At 36.1% G+C, this 18,128-nt stretch overlaps 1 protein-coding gene across 1 annotated transcript in view; it reads left to right on the top strand.

Annotated features, from left to right (window-relative positions):
- PLCZ1 (phospholipase C, zeta 1) overlaps positions 1 to 17,915 on the top strand; it is a 33,253-nt gene extending 15,338 nt beyond the window's left edge. Inside the window, exons 5-9 of the mRNA XM_010286362.1 lie at positions 103 to 247; positions 1,784 to 1,936; positions 12,415 to 12,642; positions 15,947 to 16,103; positions 17,722 to 17,915. Of these exons, the coding sequence (XP_010284664.1) occupies positions 103 to 247; positions 1,784 to 1,936; positions 12,415 to 12,642; positions 15,947 to 16,103; positions 17,722 to 17,915 (877 nt within the window). The remainder of the gene's footprint in view (positions 1 to 102; positions 248 to 1,783; positions 1,937 to 12,414; positions 12,643 to 15,946; positions 16,104 to 17,721) is intronic.
- The last annotated feature ends 213 nt before the right edge of the window (positions 17,916 to 18,128 follow it).

The raw sequence follows: 18,128 nt of genomic DNA, 5'->3' as shown, positions 1-18,128 counted from the left end.
GTAATTATTCTGTGTGCTTATAATCAGAAATACAGCAACTTGTATAAGAAAGTGTGGTATCTTTCTTTTGACTGTAAAATTGTTTCTTCTGTTCTTTTGAAGTGCTCTCTTAAAAGGATGTCGTTGCCTGGAAATTGACTGCTGGGATGGCTCAAACAATGAACCTGTTGTGTACCATGGTCACACTTTAACAAGCAAAATTCCGTTTCATTCTGTAATTCAAGTGGTAGACAAGTATGCATTTGTGGTATGTATATATATATATATATTTTGGTTAAAATATGATGGTGGCTTTAAGAAAGCCCAGGGACATGGTTGTTGTCAGATTCTCTATGGTAAAAAAGTATGAAACAGCGACAATGCTTGTGGCAGTGGGCATTGTTGAAATAAATTATGGGAAAATCATGCTATCTGTTCTTAATATCTTTTAAAATTTTATTTAAGGAATGATAAACATATTTTGCTGATAATGATTATAAACCAAAGTTGGTGCAAGGAATTCGGTAGATCTTACTTGACTTGTTAGGTGGAATTCTCACCTGAGGTCATTTAAGCAAGGACTGAATATAAGTGAACTACTTGAGAATCAGTCTGATGTTTTACTCCTTCTTTATACCTTTTCAATTTTTTACTTCACTTATTTTTCTGTTGTTGTCAGTCTGTCTTATAGGAGCTTGAATTTATGAAGTAGAGAAAAATCTTGGATTATAGCCAAGTTGGAGACTTACTCTGTTTTCCATTTCCTCTCTTTTTATTTTGAATTCAAGGCCTGATAAAGCTTGCCATCTATTGCTGTCTTTTCGTCAGATGACTCGTTAGGGTGATGTCCCTTCTGCTCATCTCTGGCAAAGCAGCGAAAGCTGGAGAGCTTTTGGCACTGTCTCAGTCTTTTGTATAGGTTTCTGGCAAAACTCCTGCTCAAATGAAGTCCTGAATGACTATTAAGATAACTCTTGTAATTCAGGCCAGCATTATGTGTGTGAATATATACACCTATGATCATACATTTATATCTACTTTTATACATACATATTTATAGCCTTTTCAGAGTTAAGCAAAGCTATTTTTTTTTCTGTTCAGATTTCTATATAAAATTTAATTACTCTCTGATTTTGAAAGATAGTGAAAACAAAAGTATGGTTTTATCTCACTGTTATTCATAAGCCAATAGATGTAACTCACCTGTTTTTACTAATACAGAGCATATTGTACATAACTATAATACAAACAAAGAGAAATTCTGCTTTTTGCTTCCAGGTTGCACTCTGCTCTGTGCAATAATGAATCAGCCTGATTTTGGGCTGATTTAACACTTATTTTCTCTCTACTTTCTTTACATCCAACTTTAATCAGTATGTTAAATGCCTATGATAAATTATTTTCTATAGATTATTGGACAAATACACTTCAATATGTGTTTTCTAAAGATCAGCACAAATATTAACTGGTTTCTCTAATGTAGTATTCTGTCCTCCTTAATAGATCTTCTTTTGATTTCCCTAGTTGGTTTTTTTTTTTTTCCATCTTTGTCTAGCCCTGGTTTAACCCCCCTTAACTTCCTAAGGATACATTTTTTTCTCTTCTTCAATTGTGCTTTCTCTTTTGTAAATATTGTGAGCTTTTTTATTGTGTTACTAAACTGAAACAACTGACCTATATTCTGAAAGTTTTGAAAATAAAGGAAAATACAGATTACCAAAGGGACTTTTGTAAGATATTTTGGGAAATCAAGTAGATCTCTTTATATTTATTAATAATAAAAGCCTTTAAATTATATTTCCAGGCATCTGACTATCCAATTGTACTGTCTTTGGAGAACCACTGCAGCCCTAAGCAACAGGAAGTAATGGCAGATTATTTAGAAAGTATTCTAGGTGACAAACTTCTTACTTCAACAATGGGTGATACAGTGGTGACTCAACTACCTTCTCCTGAGGTAATAACACTGCATTTTTCTTTGTGAAATATAGGGGGAAAAAACTGGTTGTGGTGGGTTATTTAATCTTCTGAAACTGAATTTATGAAACTGCTCATCTGGTATCTGAGACAGACTTCAAGTGGTAACAAAAAATAATTAAACAACACAAAAAACCCACATGAAAAAATAAAGAAAACAGAAAAATCAAAAATTAATCATGTGGATTGATATGGAAGTTTTTGTTTAAAGGAAAACAGTTTTAAGTACAATGCTGAAGCATGTTTTTGTTGAAAGCTAACATTCTAACATTTTTTGAAATCCTTAGATCTTGCACTCCACATAAATCTAACTTCTGGTGCTTTGGATACATTAAAAGTTTTGTTTTATTTTATATACAAATACAGTTAAGTAAAGTTTGTGAGTTGCAGTTTATTTTCTATGGGATCATGGCAGCTGTAGCAATGTGCCTTGTTATTTTGAACCATACTTACGACCACTGAATAAAATTACATATCAAAAACTGAGTAGCAACACTGAAATGGCTCTTATTTTTTTAGAGTAAACTATTATTTAATATAAATGAAGTCATCATACTGTGGTTCATCTACAGTAGTCCTATCTTGGAGAAATGGTAGTCTGAAAATAGAAAAGAGCATATGGCTTTAAAGAGGGCAGATTTATACACAGGGAATGACTTGCCAAAGATTGTAGAAGTACTACTGAATCTGAACTCTGAATCTGAGAGCTATGCAAACACCTGGTTAATTTTAAATTTGGAAATTTCAAATTACTGGAACATTGTGTTATAATGAACAACTTCCAAGTTTTTTTTCCCCTCCCCTCTCCTCTCTCCCCTCCTCTCCTCTTTCCTTCATTTGAGGAAACAAAGTATAAATTTTTAAACTACATTATGCTTTCAACCAAAATTAAAAAATCTTCACTTTAAACATTTTAGTGTATTTGTTTTTAGCTAATTTATATTTTGTTCCTTAGATTGAAAGAATTTCATGAAATTTAAACATGTTTTTGAAATGGAAGCCTGAATCTATATTTTTTGTCAGTAACAATGTTGATGGAACTATTTTGTCAAGATCTGTTACTGCAAAAACATTCTCTTTTTCTCAGTTTGTTTCTCCCTAAGGCAGTGTTTCTCAGCTGGTGGCTTGAGACCCCTGGGATATGAAGTTAGAACAGGCAATTAGATGGGTGTTGAAAATTTTATTGCAAACTAAAACAAATAAATTCCATTTGTTCCAGTCTTTGCACATAATTTTCTTTCAAGGACAAAAGATTATTTTTTTAGTCTCTTGTAACACAAATACATGCATACATACAAAATAGTTATTTAGGCTTGTCACTGTTATCGGTGATACATCACATATATTTTATACCCTTTTACAGTAAATGAAAAAAACCAATGCAAATGAAAATATGGGGAGGAAACACAAAAAAAAAAAAAAGGAAAAAAGTGTTTTCTGTCTGTCAAAAAGAAAAACAACACACACAGAGATGTATTTTTGTAAAGGATTTGTCATGGAAAAAACATTTTTGAAGGGTGTGTCCAAAAGACTTGTTAAAGTATTACCATACTGTTATATTTTCATAGTAATGTTGTCATAAATATATTTAATATATCTTAATAAATTTCACAGTAAGCCAATATATTTTTTAGATTGTAGCATTATATTTTTTGTATCATACTGTCCAATATCACCTTGCAACCTTGTAAATTGTTCTGTAAATTAGAAAAAAGTATAAACTGTATTAAACATGATGGTTTTAAAGCTTCTCAAAGATAGTTGCATTCTGTCTAACATATGTCCAAGGATCATACGTCCTCTGTAGCCAAGTGTACTGCATCTGAATCATGGAGTCACTGAATCACATACTTTAAAACATTACTTTCTATGAGGTTATGTCCTTTACCATATGTTTACTGTCATATAGGGAATTCATACTTCATATTTGCATAGCTTTGAGTTTTCATAAGTCCGCTCTGTAGAATTTTTGCCTGAAAATGCATTGCTGGGTTCCATACTTATTCCTCATTTGAATGTATGCTTTTCAGGGGAGATTCATTCTGTTGAATTTTTAATCTTTTAAAGTTATGTAAGATGTAAGAGTTACCTAAATAGTACCGTTGTCCTCAGCTGATTTACAAAAATCTGAATTTAATAAACCATTATGTTGAGAATGAATAAGGATTAGGGTCATCTCCATTTCTCTTAGCTGCTCTGATCAGGCACTTAAGAAAAACTTTTAGAATTTTATTTTGCAATGGAAATATGTAGTTATGACTGAATTTGCAAATAGAGTAGTAAGGTTGACTTTTGGTTAGCATCTTTTTGAAGAACCACTTTTGGTCCATGTTCAAAAGGAGTTTAGTGGCATCACATCCTTAAAGCTTGGGACCTTGTGCATATTCAAGACGTGGGTAAATTCATTATCATTTGAGTAAGACAGATGCTGAATTTAATCTTAAGCCTGCTTTACTTATGCAGTGCAAAATAGATGTTACAGAACCATGAATGATGAATTAAAAATGCTGTTTGTGAGAAGGATTCTCAGTTAGTGTAAAAAAAAAATAATTGTCACCTATATCATTTACTGTTTCACTTTTTTCAAGATGGAGCACTAGCAACAATAGGGGAGAAGCTATTGTATCTGGTATGGTTCTATAGGAACCCAACTGACAAAACCATCCCAGGAAGGAAATGGTATCAGTAGTGTTAATACCAGTAACAGAGTAAAGGCATTGTTCTTTAAACATGACAGTCTTCTGATTTCAGATATAAGTCTAATAAAATATAATAAGTGTCAGGATGATTAAAGTTCATTGTAATTGCTCAGCTATGAGATTGGTTCAACAGAATGATAGGTGTTCATTGGCATGGCTCAAGCGCTGTACATACATTTTCTTAGAGGCTGATACAACCGATAGACTGATAACTCATTCTGAAAAAAAATAATATGAATAATGCACTCAAGGGAATTGGTGTAACTGCTTACATGAGTACTTTTACTATCAAAATTCTTATCAGATAACTGTATCAATCTATATTATATTCATGTGCAACAAAAGGGGAAAACTGAAATCAGTTTTGTCTTTTGAAACTTTCCTATGTAACTCATCTGTATTTATGTGTGAACCTGTATCTTTCATTGAATATTGAAATAAAAAAAAACATAGAAAATACAGTAAAAAGCAACATTTTTGAAAAGTAATCATTATATACTCTAATTTAGACTACAAACAGGTCTTCTTCAATTTTTTTGGTAAGGACCTTCAGCATCCAGCTTCTCCCTGTAACATGAGACTGAAACATTATGTTTCTTAGGTTGGAAATCCTCCTCACGAGGTTCAACAAGGCCAAGTGCAGGGTCCTGCACCTGGGTTGGGGCAAGCCCCAGTATCAGTAGGATGAGGGATGAAGGGATCAAGAGAAGCCCTGCTGAGAAGGAATTGGGGGGTACTGGTGGATGAAAAACTGGACATGAGCTGGTAATATGTGCTCATGACCAGAAGGCCAACTGTATCCTGGACTGCATCCAAAGAAGTGTGGCCAGCAGGCTGAGGGAGGTGATTCTGCCCCTCTGCTCGGCTGGGACCCCACCTGGAGTACTGTGTCCAGCTTTGGAACCCTCAGCATAGGAAAGGCATGGACCTGTTTGAGCAGGTCCAGAGGAGGGCCACAAAAATGATCAGAGGGATGGAACACCTCTCCTATAGGCACAGGCTGAGAGAGTTGGGGTTGTTCAGCCTGGAGAAGAGGAGGCTCCAGGGAGATCTTATTGCAGCCTTCCAGTACTTAAAGGGGGCTTGTAAGAAAGATGGGGACAGACTTTTTAGCCTGTTGTGATAGGACAAGGGGTAATGGTTTTAAACTGAAAGAGGGCAGATTTCAACTAGATGTAAGGAAGACACTTTTCACTGTGATGGTGGTGAAACACTGGCACAGGTTGCCCAGAGAGGTGGTAGATGCCCCGTCCCTGGAAACATTCAAGGTCATGTTGGATGGGGCTCTGAGCAACCTGATGTAATTGAAGATGTCCCTGCTCATTGCACGGGGATTGGACTAGATGCCCTTTAAAGGTCCCTTCCAACCCAAAGATTCTATGATTCAATGATTCTGTGACAGTTACTGTTGTTCCTAGTTTTGCTCCTCCTATGAAGGGGTACGTGCAGTGCATGTAAGTATTCCTTTTAATACCCACTTCCCAATGTTCTTCAAGATCCAAATCTAATGGTGCCCTTGGCTGTACATGAAGTGGAATGCCACATAATTTCTCCAAACACTTCATAGAAACATTTTCCAATTGCACGTTCTTATTTAGATCTTGAAGGTTTGGAGATCTCCGTGGAAATTATTTTCTCCTCTGTTGTCTGATCAATCTCCTACTTCCTTTTCTAAGTGGGTTTTGAGCTACAACTTTGTCAGATGAGATGATTGTGTGTGTCTGGAATTTCTCAAAACACACTTGCCCTGAAACAGAAAACCCAGAAAATTCAGGAAAAGAGTTTTTTCTAATTCTTTGGCCTCAGTCATGTGTTCACCCTGCAGCTGTCTATACTAGGCCTGTTAATTCCCTGGAGTATTACTGTATTCTGTAGCATCTCAACAGACAGTTCTTCCTCTACATGTGGGGTAGAGGAAAAAGAAGGTTTTTGCACTGTTTCATTCTTTCATACACGCCTTATCCACTGAGGTAAACTGAGACCACCCTTGAGTTTCACTGATCTCTTCTACAACACATGCAGATATTTTGCCACTTGAAGCAACAGACCCACTACCATCCTCTCCTTGCAGTCTTGGCCACTATGGTGCTTCTAAAGAGACTTCATGAAGTTCCTTTAATATTTGCTGGAATATCATAGAAACATAGAATAGTTTGGGTTGGAAGGGACCTTTAAATGTCCTTTGAGTCAGTTCCCACATTACATTATATTTGGCATCACTGACTGGTGCCAGAGACCTCTGCCTATTGCACCAGCGCTCCTGGATTATGCTGATATAAAGTGCACAGAATGTGGTGTCTTGTGTAGCAATTTGTAGATGAATTTAGAAAATATTAGAAACCTAGAAGTGAGATCCATTTTTTCTTACACTGCTAAATCCTTCCTCTCTAATGGGTTTGACAGCTACTGAAAGAAACAAGTAAGCCTCAAATGTAACACAAAAAGAATGTAAATGCATTGATGCTTTTGACGCAGGTTTGTTCCTCAATTATTTTGCATTGTAGTACATCAAGCTGCCTTATGCTGCTGGCATGACATATACATGAACTACTTAGGAATTTTTCATTATTTGCAGCTTTCTATCACAAAATTGGAAAGAGATATTGATGCATTGTTAACTGAAAGTAAAGTGACAACTGTTGTTATTACAAGTCATCTTCAATGTTTACCAGACAGCTGCAAGATCAATTACTATCTTGTGGTGGATCAGAAGCATTTCTGGCCACTATCTCCAAGGTTTCCCCATACTTATTAAAGCCATGCTATCTAAAACAAAAGACCTATTCAATAATCTCCTTGAGAAAGATTCATAGAAGGTCTCCAGTACAACTCTACACTTCCTGGGCATTTTAAATCCTATTATCAGGGAGAAAACTAACTAACCTCATAGCCAGGACTCCTCCTTCATCTTTTTCTTCACTTGTACCTACTCAATATACAAAGGACATTTCCATATGCAGTCACCATTTTCCCGTAACAGTCACTGTTTTTCCAGAATGCACCAGTCTTGGGTGAACCAGTACTACAGTCTTCAACATCTAGATAGAATATTTGTGTGTGTGTCTAAAAGATTCATATTGTTACTGTACTCCCTTCCTTTCTCTGTAAAGACATGTCTCGCTGACAAACTTGGTTGTACCTGGCTCCAAATTTTCATGTCCCGTATCTTTATAGGGTTTTATAGTCTTATTTTCTTGTTATTGAAAAAGTAGGACATGAAGATTTTCACGTAGAAATTCAAGATCAAGACTGCTTTTGCATATCTAATTCTATTGCTTCAGTAACAAGATTCATTCCAATTATTTTGGCCTACAAGTCACATAAGCAAATGTCTTGACCAAGTCTTTGCATCAGAAATATCTTTGCTCCTTAGCAAGTCAAAAACATTTACAGTCCACTCTTTTGCCTTTCAATTTGTCTATGGCATCTATTGTGTACAAAAATGAGAAGAAAGATGTTGAAAATGTAGCATGCCTTGGTGATGACCTCAAAAATAGGAAAATCAGTATTGTTTATTATAAAATTTCTGGATTCTCAAGGTTGGGCTGGGACTTTTCTCAGTGGTGCACAGTGAAATGGCTAGAGGGAGTGTAAACAAATTGAAATACAAGCAATTCCATTTAAATGTGAGAAAAGGAATTTTTCTTGTGAGAGTGGTCAGGCACTGGAGGTGGTTGCCTGGAGAGATTATGGAGCCTCCATCTTGGAGATACTCAAAATCTGCCTGGACACAGCCCTAACTCTTATTCACTCTGCTTTGAACCAGGGGGTTGGACTAGATGTTCTCCAGGGTTCCCTTCCAAACTCAGCCATTCTGTACTTATACAATATGGTTTCCTGGTTTGACCTTGGACCCGCCTCATGACTTATCTGGCAGTCACTGGACTGCTTCCTGAACTTGCTCACCATCACCAGACTGCTCTACTTGTCTGACTGTTCCTCTAGTTGGTGAGTTCATTTCCCCATGCCTGCCCTGCTGTCACCCTCAGCTCCTGGGTCACCTTGTGCAGCTGATGGCCCTTGCTACTCTCTGAGTTGTTGCAGATTCTTGAGCCATGAACAACAGGTTGGTTAACAGTGTTATTTGCAAATATTTGTGGAGCAGTGACAACTTTTTTTTTTTTTTTTTGGCCTTAAAAGTCTCTAAGAAATGCAAAATCGTCTGCACTGGAACCATCTTCAGATGCCTTTTTGACTGCATGGTATGGAAAGTCTATGTGTGTTTTCATATTTCTCTTATGTCTGATGGAGTCCTCAGGTAAAACAGAACAAGGCATTGCCAGCTAAGATTTCTGTTTTCCAATGGGATCTGACCTTACTGCCAACAGTTCTAACAGGTCAAGCCTCTGAGCCATTAGCAAATTGATCCTCTCTTTATCATTGAAGTTTGTCTCCTGAGTGGGAATTTTTCTCACAGATGAATGAGACATAGTACCTTTGCAAAATTGTTTTTAAGGACAGAGTGTTTCTTAGAACACATATACTTTTTACTCAAGATTCTGTCAGGTTTTCACTTCATCCAGAAAATTAGTCTGCCAGTGTCACCACCCCAGTTTCCTTCTTTAGGCATGTTTTGCTTTTTTGTGTTTTTAATAAAAGGACATTTAGAAAGGTTCTCACATGCATTTTGTGTCTACTACAGAGCACAACACAGAACTGGAATTTTCAATGTAGGGAACTTCTCACTAGATAACTGTGTCCTGTGTCATATGAAAGCTTGTTATGAGATAGCTAAAAAGGTGCTTCTGATATAATTAATATCCATTTAACTAGAGCCCAGACATTACTGGTAGTATTGATTTGAAATATCTCAATAACTGTGATTTGTACACCTGCCACAAAGACATCCATTCACACTTTCATTAAGCATGATTCTCCTCTTGAATGATTGAAGAGTGCTGGTGGTGGGGTTTCTTAAACAGTTGTACTTAATAGTAGTGTCCTGTTATTTTAATTCAAGATAAATTTTGTCAATGCCTCAAAAGCTTACCCCATTTTAGACTTCACAGAAGGTGTTGCATCTTTACCCTATATCAGTATTTAAGACTGTAATATAATTCTTGAAATAGAAAATTATGTAAAACTTTCAACTCTTTTTAACCTTGTTACTTAGCAAGATTTTCAGGATTTGATATTCTTCTTACTAAGCACCTGCACCTGGTCAGGAGATGAGAAGAGAGGAGAACATGCTCAATTTAAATAGGGGAAACTATCCTTCTCTTTTTAATACTTATGACCCAAATTCAGAGTTTGTTCTCTAAATTTCTGAGGATTGAATTCTGTCTTTTTTTACACTAATTGCAGTGATTAGTAAGTGGGTTTGCCTGGTCTGTTCCAAAGTGCTTGTGATTTAGTCTTGGAGTCTTGTATTAATTCAGCTGTTCTGATTTGTGTTGCTCATCACATTAACCAAAATGCCTATTTAGTACAATAACTAAGTTTTGTACATTTAATTATTTAAATATTTGCTCCAATTGATTGTACTTGGAGGCTTTTGCTTATGCCAGCCTTGAAGTCCCATTATCCCTAGATCTGGGGTAAATATGTTTGTCATATTATAAAATATAAATATATATAATATATATAAGATATTTAACTATATATTTTATAGATATAAATTTAAAAACAAATATATTTTACATATTTAATTTTTTAGTATGCTTACAGTTTATATATAAGTACACAGTAAAGATGTATCTTTAAAATATTTTGTATTTTGTACTTAAACTAGAAAGGAGAAATTATAGTGCATGTTCAAACTTTCAGCTCATTATCTGTTTAACTGATTTAGGCATTTGTACAAAAAGGTCCCATGAGTTTAGCACTGCTGATTACCAATTAAAAAACTTGAATTTCACATAGTCACTGATTTTGTAACCATACATTTGTCATCATAAGTTTTTTTGAAGATTTGTTTGAAGCTTAGACTTAAAATCTGTAGTATGTCTTTTTCAGTTCATGGATCATTTTCAGTGACTTGGGTTAACTATTATTGGAATCTGCTTCTGGCCAAAAAATAGCAAAATTTCTTCTTGCTAGTGTATTTTCTGTAACTCTTTTTGAAAAGAGAGCTGTGATTTTAAAATGTTGTCTTGATAGAAAAAAAAAAAGAAATGTTTGTCCCTACCTCAAGGTATTTACATCTTTGCTAACAGTTCATAAACAGAATTTTAGAAACTATCTGACTTAAAACATCATAGCCCATTTTTATATGGTGACACCGACTATGGTCTTTTTTTTAACTTAAAGCAGGTTTACATATAGGAGGCAGTAATGTATCCGTAGAAAGGTTTTCCTTCCCTTGTATACCAGGTATTTTTTTAATTTGTAGAATCAAATCTTACCTATGGATAACAAAATACAAGACCAAAAGTGATAGAATTAAATATTGGGAAATATGAAGCTTCAAAGGAAAACTCAGATCTCTCTAAAATATGAGTAGCATTACTCATATTAAAACTCTTCTAAAAATATCACAGAAAAAAAATGAGTGCATCAATAAGAAATGAAGGAAATGTTAAAGGGCATCCTTATTCTGAATCACCAGTGCAGAAATACTTATCAAATCTTACACTAGCATGGCATTGATAGATATTAAGCATAGGATATCTTATTCCACTGGCACACTGACAAACAACTAATACAAGATCTGAAGTGATAAGGGAATTATCAGCAATGGAGATTGCAATGTAAATGAATTGAATATCTATTTCTTTGCCTATGGCTCTACTTTCTATTATAAAATTTTGGTTTTATATATGTTTCTATCATCCATGCTTTTCATAATTATTTAATGGATACCTTAAAATAAAATATTTCAGTTATCTTTTGGTCAATATTTAAGTATTTGTTCTGTGTTTCTACAACCTTCCCAGTAGTTATATCCTTCCTTTCCACTAGTGCTTATGAAATTTAAGGAATATTTTTGTGGATCACTTTATCCAAGAACCTAAGTAAGTCCTGCTACTGTGTACAGAGGTAGAGCTGCATGTCTGCTACATAACAGCTGTCGTAATATGAATATTATTTCATAAATATAAGGGAAATTTATACCCCTAGGATTCAGGTGCATAGATGAAAGCCATCTTATTAAAAATAATAATATTTAATGAATCTTTTTTCCTACATTCTTTATTATGGCAGTTGAAACATGCCCATTTAAAAACAGAGAAACTGCTTAGGCAGCAAATTACCAAACTCTCTTAATTTCCCTGACCAGGTAAGATCAGCATGAGGGTCCACTGTATAATGACATGACATAACAACAAAAGTTTTAATTTAGTGTGCTACACAGATGTGCACAAATATACTAATCAAACAGGGCAACAAGGTTCCAACAGCTGCAATGCTAGCTAAAAAACATTCAAATTAATATCAGATACGTGTCTATAAGTCTCTATATAAAAATTAATTCATGCATAGTAAAAAAAATATACCTCCTATGTCTTACCTGCACATCAATTCTTCCTAACTCCTACCTTAATCTTGCTCAGTTTCATCATCTGTGTATCTGTGTGGTAGAGTGCCATTTTTCCTGTCATGAAGTTAGAAATTCACATTCTATTGTGTACTTTGATCCCCAGATTCTGTTTTACTTGCTTTTAACTTCTGCCTCACCAATATCCATTTCATTGTGTTACCTCACTTGATTATACTTAACAAACAGCTTTGAAGGTGGGTTAAGCAATATCTAGGTAAGAAAACCTACAATTAGTCCATACATAATTCTAGTTACTACTGTTTAATCTCTTTTCTACAGGCATTAAAATTCAAAATTCTGGTAAAAAATAAAAAAGTTGGAACAATTGAAGAAGGTATGCTCAGGAGAGATCATGACAGTCATGGTGAGACAGGGGAAATTTCTGACTTCGAAAATATGTCTGATGAAGATGAGACTGATGAAAAAACCCCTCTTCACCCAAAGAGTGATTCCTCAAAAAGAAAAAGTGAATTTAGACCTTCATCCCCACCACGAAAAAAGGCAAAGGTAACTTTTTCCTCAATTGAATTTAGAAAACACATAGATGTATGTCAGCTTTTTTTTAAAAAAGAAAGAATGTATTATCTTAAAATAGGCACTAAATTTAAGAGGTAGGCTTTAAAATTACTTAGAGCAACATATTTTGAAATATTTTTTAGCTCAGAGTTTCAAAATTTTCCTGATTCTTACAAGATATTCCAAACTGGAGCATATTTTAGTATCCAACTAAAAAGCAACCCTTCCCTGTGCTCCCATCCTAAACTCTACCTGCATTTTTCACTTTCAAGTCTTGTGCTTGTCCCAGGTGCTCAATACCACAATAGATCAAAGATAAAGTTGCCCAACTTCTTTGTTGGTCTTAACACCCTCCTGGAGCTATCATGGAGAACATTCATAGCAGTTCCTGGTGATGAAGGACAGACAACTATTTATTTCTTCCCACAGTCCACCAGTCAATCATGGAAAATTTGAAGAGTTCCCATTACCCTATGTTCTTCTGTTCTGTGTTTGTGCATGAAATTAGGTGTAGAGTTCTGGCTGCATTAAAATATTTTTAAGAACTTATAATAGAAAAGCTATTTTTACATTTATCATGTAGGGACTTAACATTAAATACTATCTTTGAGAGAGAATGTAAAAATTGGATGTCATTTTCTTCTTAGGAGTCAAATTGAACTTACTCATTTTTTTAACCAAGTAGTAATTCTCTGCCATGAAAATCTCTTACTCCATCAGGGTTCAAATTGTTTTGTTCAAGTTTTTTCAGCAGGCAGGAAGCACCCAGTATCCACTCACTTTGGCACATCATGCTCTGACTAACTGAATGTGGATACACTAGCAATGCTTTTGAGGGCTCAATGTTTTTGCTGAGAGGCAGTGTTTCTTCCTCTGTGTTTCTTTTCTCTAAGTATTTTGAAGGTTAATATCTTTGCTTCTTTTTCTTTCCTTCTGATATAGAGAGATGGTAAGGAAAAATTCCGAGGAAGGATGGAGTCCTCTTTGAACAGGGAAGGCCAAGTTTCCAGATAATAGGGTCACATGTATTTGTAGCATCACGTTACAGACCAGAACACATACATCCTGATCAACAGCAGCAACAAAAGTAGCCTGGTCATGTTTTGCAGGCAGAAGAAAAAATGGTTTCCTGGGTCCCACTCTACTGGAGTGGGAGTATTTATTCTGGGGTCCTACTCTATTGCTCCATTGGAGGGTGGGAGAGCATTTAAATCCACAACCAAGATACCCTAGTGATGCTGTTGGCTTTGGCCTTCCACGTCCAGAGCATTGTATTATTACTCATTGCTGGGTAAAAAACTGGCTAGATGGCCGAGCCCAGAGACTGCTGGTGAACGGAGTTAAATCCAGTTGGTGGCCGGTCACAGGTGGTGTTCCCCAGGGCTCGATTTTGGGGCTGGTCTTGTTTAGTATCTTTGTTGATGATCTGGATGAGGGGATCGATTGCTCCCTCAGTAAGTTTGCAGATGACACCAAGTTGGGTGGGAGTATTGACCTGCTCGAGGGCAGGAAGGCACTGCAGAAGGATCTGGACAGGCTGAATCAATGGGCTGAGGTCAATTAAATGACGTTTAATAAGGCCAAGTGCCGGGTCCTGCACTTGGGTCACAACAACCCCACACAACGCTACAGGCTTGGGGAGGAGTGGCTGGAAAGTTGCCCAGCAGAAAAGGACCTGGGGACGCTGGTTGACAGGCGGCGGAACGTGAGCCAGCAGTGTGCCCAAGGTGGCCAAAAAGGCCAACAGCATCCTGGCCTGTATCAGAACTAGTGTGTCCAGCACGAGTAGGGAAGTGATTGTGCCCCTGTACTCGGCACTGGTGAGGCTGCACCTTGAATCCTGTGTTCAGTTTTGGGCCCCTCACTACAAGAAGGTCATTGAGGTACTGGAGCATGTCCAGAGGTCAACAAAGCTGGTGAGGGGTCTGGAGCACAAGTCTTATGAGGAGCGGCTGAGGGAACTGGGGTTGTTCAGTTTGGAGAAGAGGAGGCTGAGGGGAGACCTCATCGCTCTCTACAACTACCTGAAAGGGGGTTGTGGTGACGTGGGTGTTGGTCTCTTCTCCCAAGTAACTAGCGATAGGACAAGATGAAATGGCCTCAGGTTGCACCAGGAGAGGTTTAGACTAGATATTAGGAAAAATCTCTTTACGGACAGAGTGGTCAAGCATTGGAACAGGCTGCCCAGGGAGGTGGTGGAGTGACCATCATTGGAAGTGTTCAAAAAACTCATGGACATGGCACTTCAGGACATGGTTTACTGGTCATGGTAGTGTTGGGTTGATGGTTGGACTTGGTGATCTTAAAGGTCTTTTCCAACTTTAATGATTCTGTGATTATTCAGCAATTCCATGCCTCCTATTGCTCCTCATGGGGCATACCCCCAGAATAATTAATGCTCTTGAACCTTGTGTAGTTTAAGAGCCACGAGCAGGCAATCTCTATTATTTTGTCAGATGATAATTTTTCTTCAGAATCTTTAATGAAATGTAAACATTATTAGTACTATCAGCTCTTTGCTGGCTACTACCACTGATTAGCTCACAGGTTCATGCTAAGTAAAATGAAGCAGTCACATAGTACCCCAGTGTAAGAGATAAGACCCTGGTGAAATTTCAGTTGGTTCAATGTACAGCAGCCTTTGCTTTTGCTTGCTTTTGTAATGGAGTAAGACTAAACAAAGAATTTGGCAAAGAACTTTCCATCTTAATTAAGAAGAATCAAGTTTTCCTAACTTCAGAGCAATGCTTGGAGGAATATACCTATGATTGATTTGCTTGGCACAGTAAAATATTCTCCTGTTATCCTACATTTTGTAGTTGAGTTTGTGCTATTGATGCTATAGATTCTCCTGCTTTTTTTTTTTTCTCCAAGTACTTCCTACCAGTATACCTTTTCTAGTACTTTACCTATTTAGGAATATAAAGTTGGACATATATTTTGAATGAGTAATGTTAAGAGCCATGAAAAATTATGTTAATTTACATACCAGTCTCAGAAGCAGGGAAATGATAAAGCTGTCCAACAGACCACTGTGCCAGGAAGCACTGGAAACTTCTCTCCATTCACCCTACAGTTGCTGTAATGAACATGGAGGCAATGAACTTAATTGTCTCTGACTGGACCAACTCTCACTATTGAAGTCATATCTTAAGCTCAGATATTAATTGGAACACATTTTCCCATGCTTTATGCATTGAAAATGATAGTTACTTCTGAATTAATAATAATAATGATGAAATATGTGTTATTATGATTTTTTTATTCTTTCATTATTTTATATTATGGTTATTAGATGAAGAAGATAAAAATTGCCATTGCATTGTCGGACCTTGTGATTTATACCAAATCTGAGAAGTTTGTGAGCTTTGAGCATTCCCTAGCTAATCAGAATTGCTATGAAAATAATTCAATTGGAGAGGTTCGAGCACGAAAATTTGTAAAACATTCAGGTAATTTCTTTTGATTTAATCTGATAAAAGTTACCTTGTTACTATGGTTCACTGCTTAGACATTGGAAGGGTTAAAAATGTATAAAATACATGCTGTCCAGTCCATTTTTGTTGTTTTCATAACATTGTTTTAGAAATATCTCACCATTTGCACTGCATTTTTGTATTTCAATTGGTTTTGTGAGGAAAGTTGAAACACCTTTGTTTTAATTTCATGTAGTTTTATAAGAACAGGTATTAACATAGTGTACAAAATGTATGAATACCTTTTGATTTATTGTTTTCTGCATCAAATAATTTAGAAGTTCCCGTCAATACTTGAAAGTGTCTGGAATAGATCGCACCCATGTGTGGTTTGTAGTACTCACTGGCGTTGGGCGTGCAGTACCCCTAGCTTTGGTGATAACTGCAGATAAGAGAATCTGCATTGACGGAATGAATAAGCCCCATAGCAGGCAGTTTGCTCCATTGGACCAGGTCTTCGTACCAGCCAAGTCGGGTTATTCAAAACTCATTCTGTGTTGGAGCTTCTCAATTTGGTGCAGCAAATACAGTGCAGCCTCCGCTGTTTTAAGTCCAGCTGACTGCCAGCAGCCTTAAGGGAATGTTAAGAACAGAGATCACAAGAATGAAGTCTGCCAAAGACCCATTCATTCAGGGCCAGCCCAGCTGCCATCCACCATGTCGTGGAGATGACTCAATGGTTGGTTAGCTGAATGGTGCTTCACAGCATCAAAACAAGTAGGTTTTTGCCAGCCGTCCATAATCAGAGTCCTCGCTTGTCCCTCCAGCAATCTAGTGAACGTAGAAGTAGTTTTATTTAAAAAAAAGGAGGGGGAGGGAGGATGGACAGGATCAGAGTGATGATCCTGAAAATGTAAAACTTTCTGTTTAATTGCTAAAGAGGAAGAGTGCAGATAGAAGTCATCTGAAGTTGTCCACATCTGTTTAGTTTATGCCTTTGTGGGAGGGAACACTGTTAGGAGGAACAACATCGACTCACTTGAAAAATTAACATCTGAAGATTATAAAGGAACCAATTAAGTGTCTTTTAGAAATGTGTTGTTCACTTGTCTTGAGATTATTCATTCTTTTTATTTAAATCGCAAAACAGCAATCAAGCTAAGATCATCTTGGGATGATTTTTTTTTTCCTATTGAACTATAACAGAATGAGTGGGCTTTTTGATCAATTGCCTGTTTTGTGTCTTTCAGATTTTCCATGAGAACACAGTGGGCTTTAGTATAAAAATCATATATTTATTTAACAAAATGTTGAAGAAATAGAACTTTTTCAAGAAGGAATGATTCTTAGTTATTGAATGTTTAACAAAAGTCTGCACTGTAGACAGAAATACTATGACATTCAAATATACACAAAATACTATCACATTTTCAGGTTTTAAAATATGATTTCAGCCATATCTCAGAGTGGCCCATATACTGATCTTAACATGTATAGAAATGTCCTAAGATATAAATACAATGCTATGACATACTGCTAGTATAAAAAAATTAATTTATGGATCAGATTATTATATTTTTATTATTATTTATTCAAATAGGTTATCTTTATTAATGAAATTTTCTTACCAAGGTTTTATCATCCTGTTTTTCAGCTAAAGAGTTTGTTTCACATACTGCAAGATTCATTACAAGAATCTATCCCAAAGGAACAAGAACAAACTCTTCAAATTATAATCCTCAAGAGTTCTGGAATGTGGGGTGTCAAATGGGTATGTACATTTGCAGAGACTGTTGCATTCCAGGCTTTGCAGGCACTATACAGATACAAGAGTTTTTCCTTCCTTAATAGCTTCCTTAATACTAAATAGTATTTTTTTGTGTTATATAAGTGTAATATTTTTCCTCAGTGGCATCACTTTCTTTCTGTGTTATCTAACCTTCTCCTTCAGTATACATATCCCAGTAATTTTACATCCTGGAATCCAGAAATTCTAATATAGAATAATAAAGGGCAATATTATTTTCATCTATTTATTTTTGTAATTAGTTACAGTTAGGC

The sequence above is a fragment of the Phaethon lepturus genome, unplaced genomic scaffold (assembly GCF_000687285.1).
Source record: "Phaethon lepturus isolate BGI_N335 unplaced genomic scaffold, ASM68728v1 scaffold13424, whole genome shotgun sequence".
In the NCBI taxonomy this organism is placed as follows: Eukaryota; Metazoa; Chordata; class Aves; order Phaethontiformes; family Phaethontidae; genus Phaethon; species Phaethon lepturus.
This window is presented reverse-complemented; position numbering and strand designations above follow the sequence as displayed.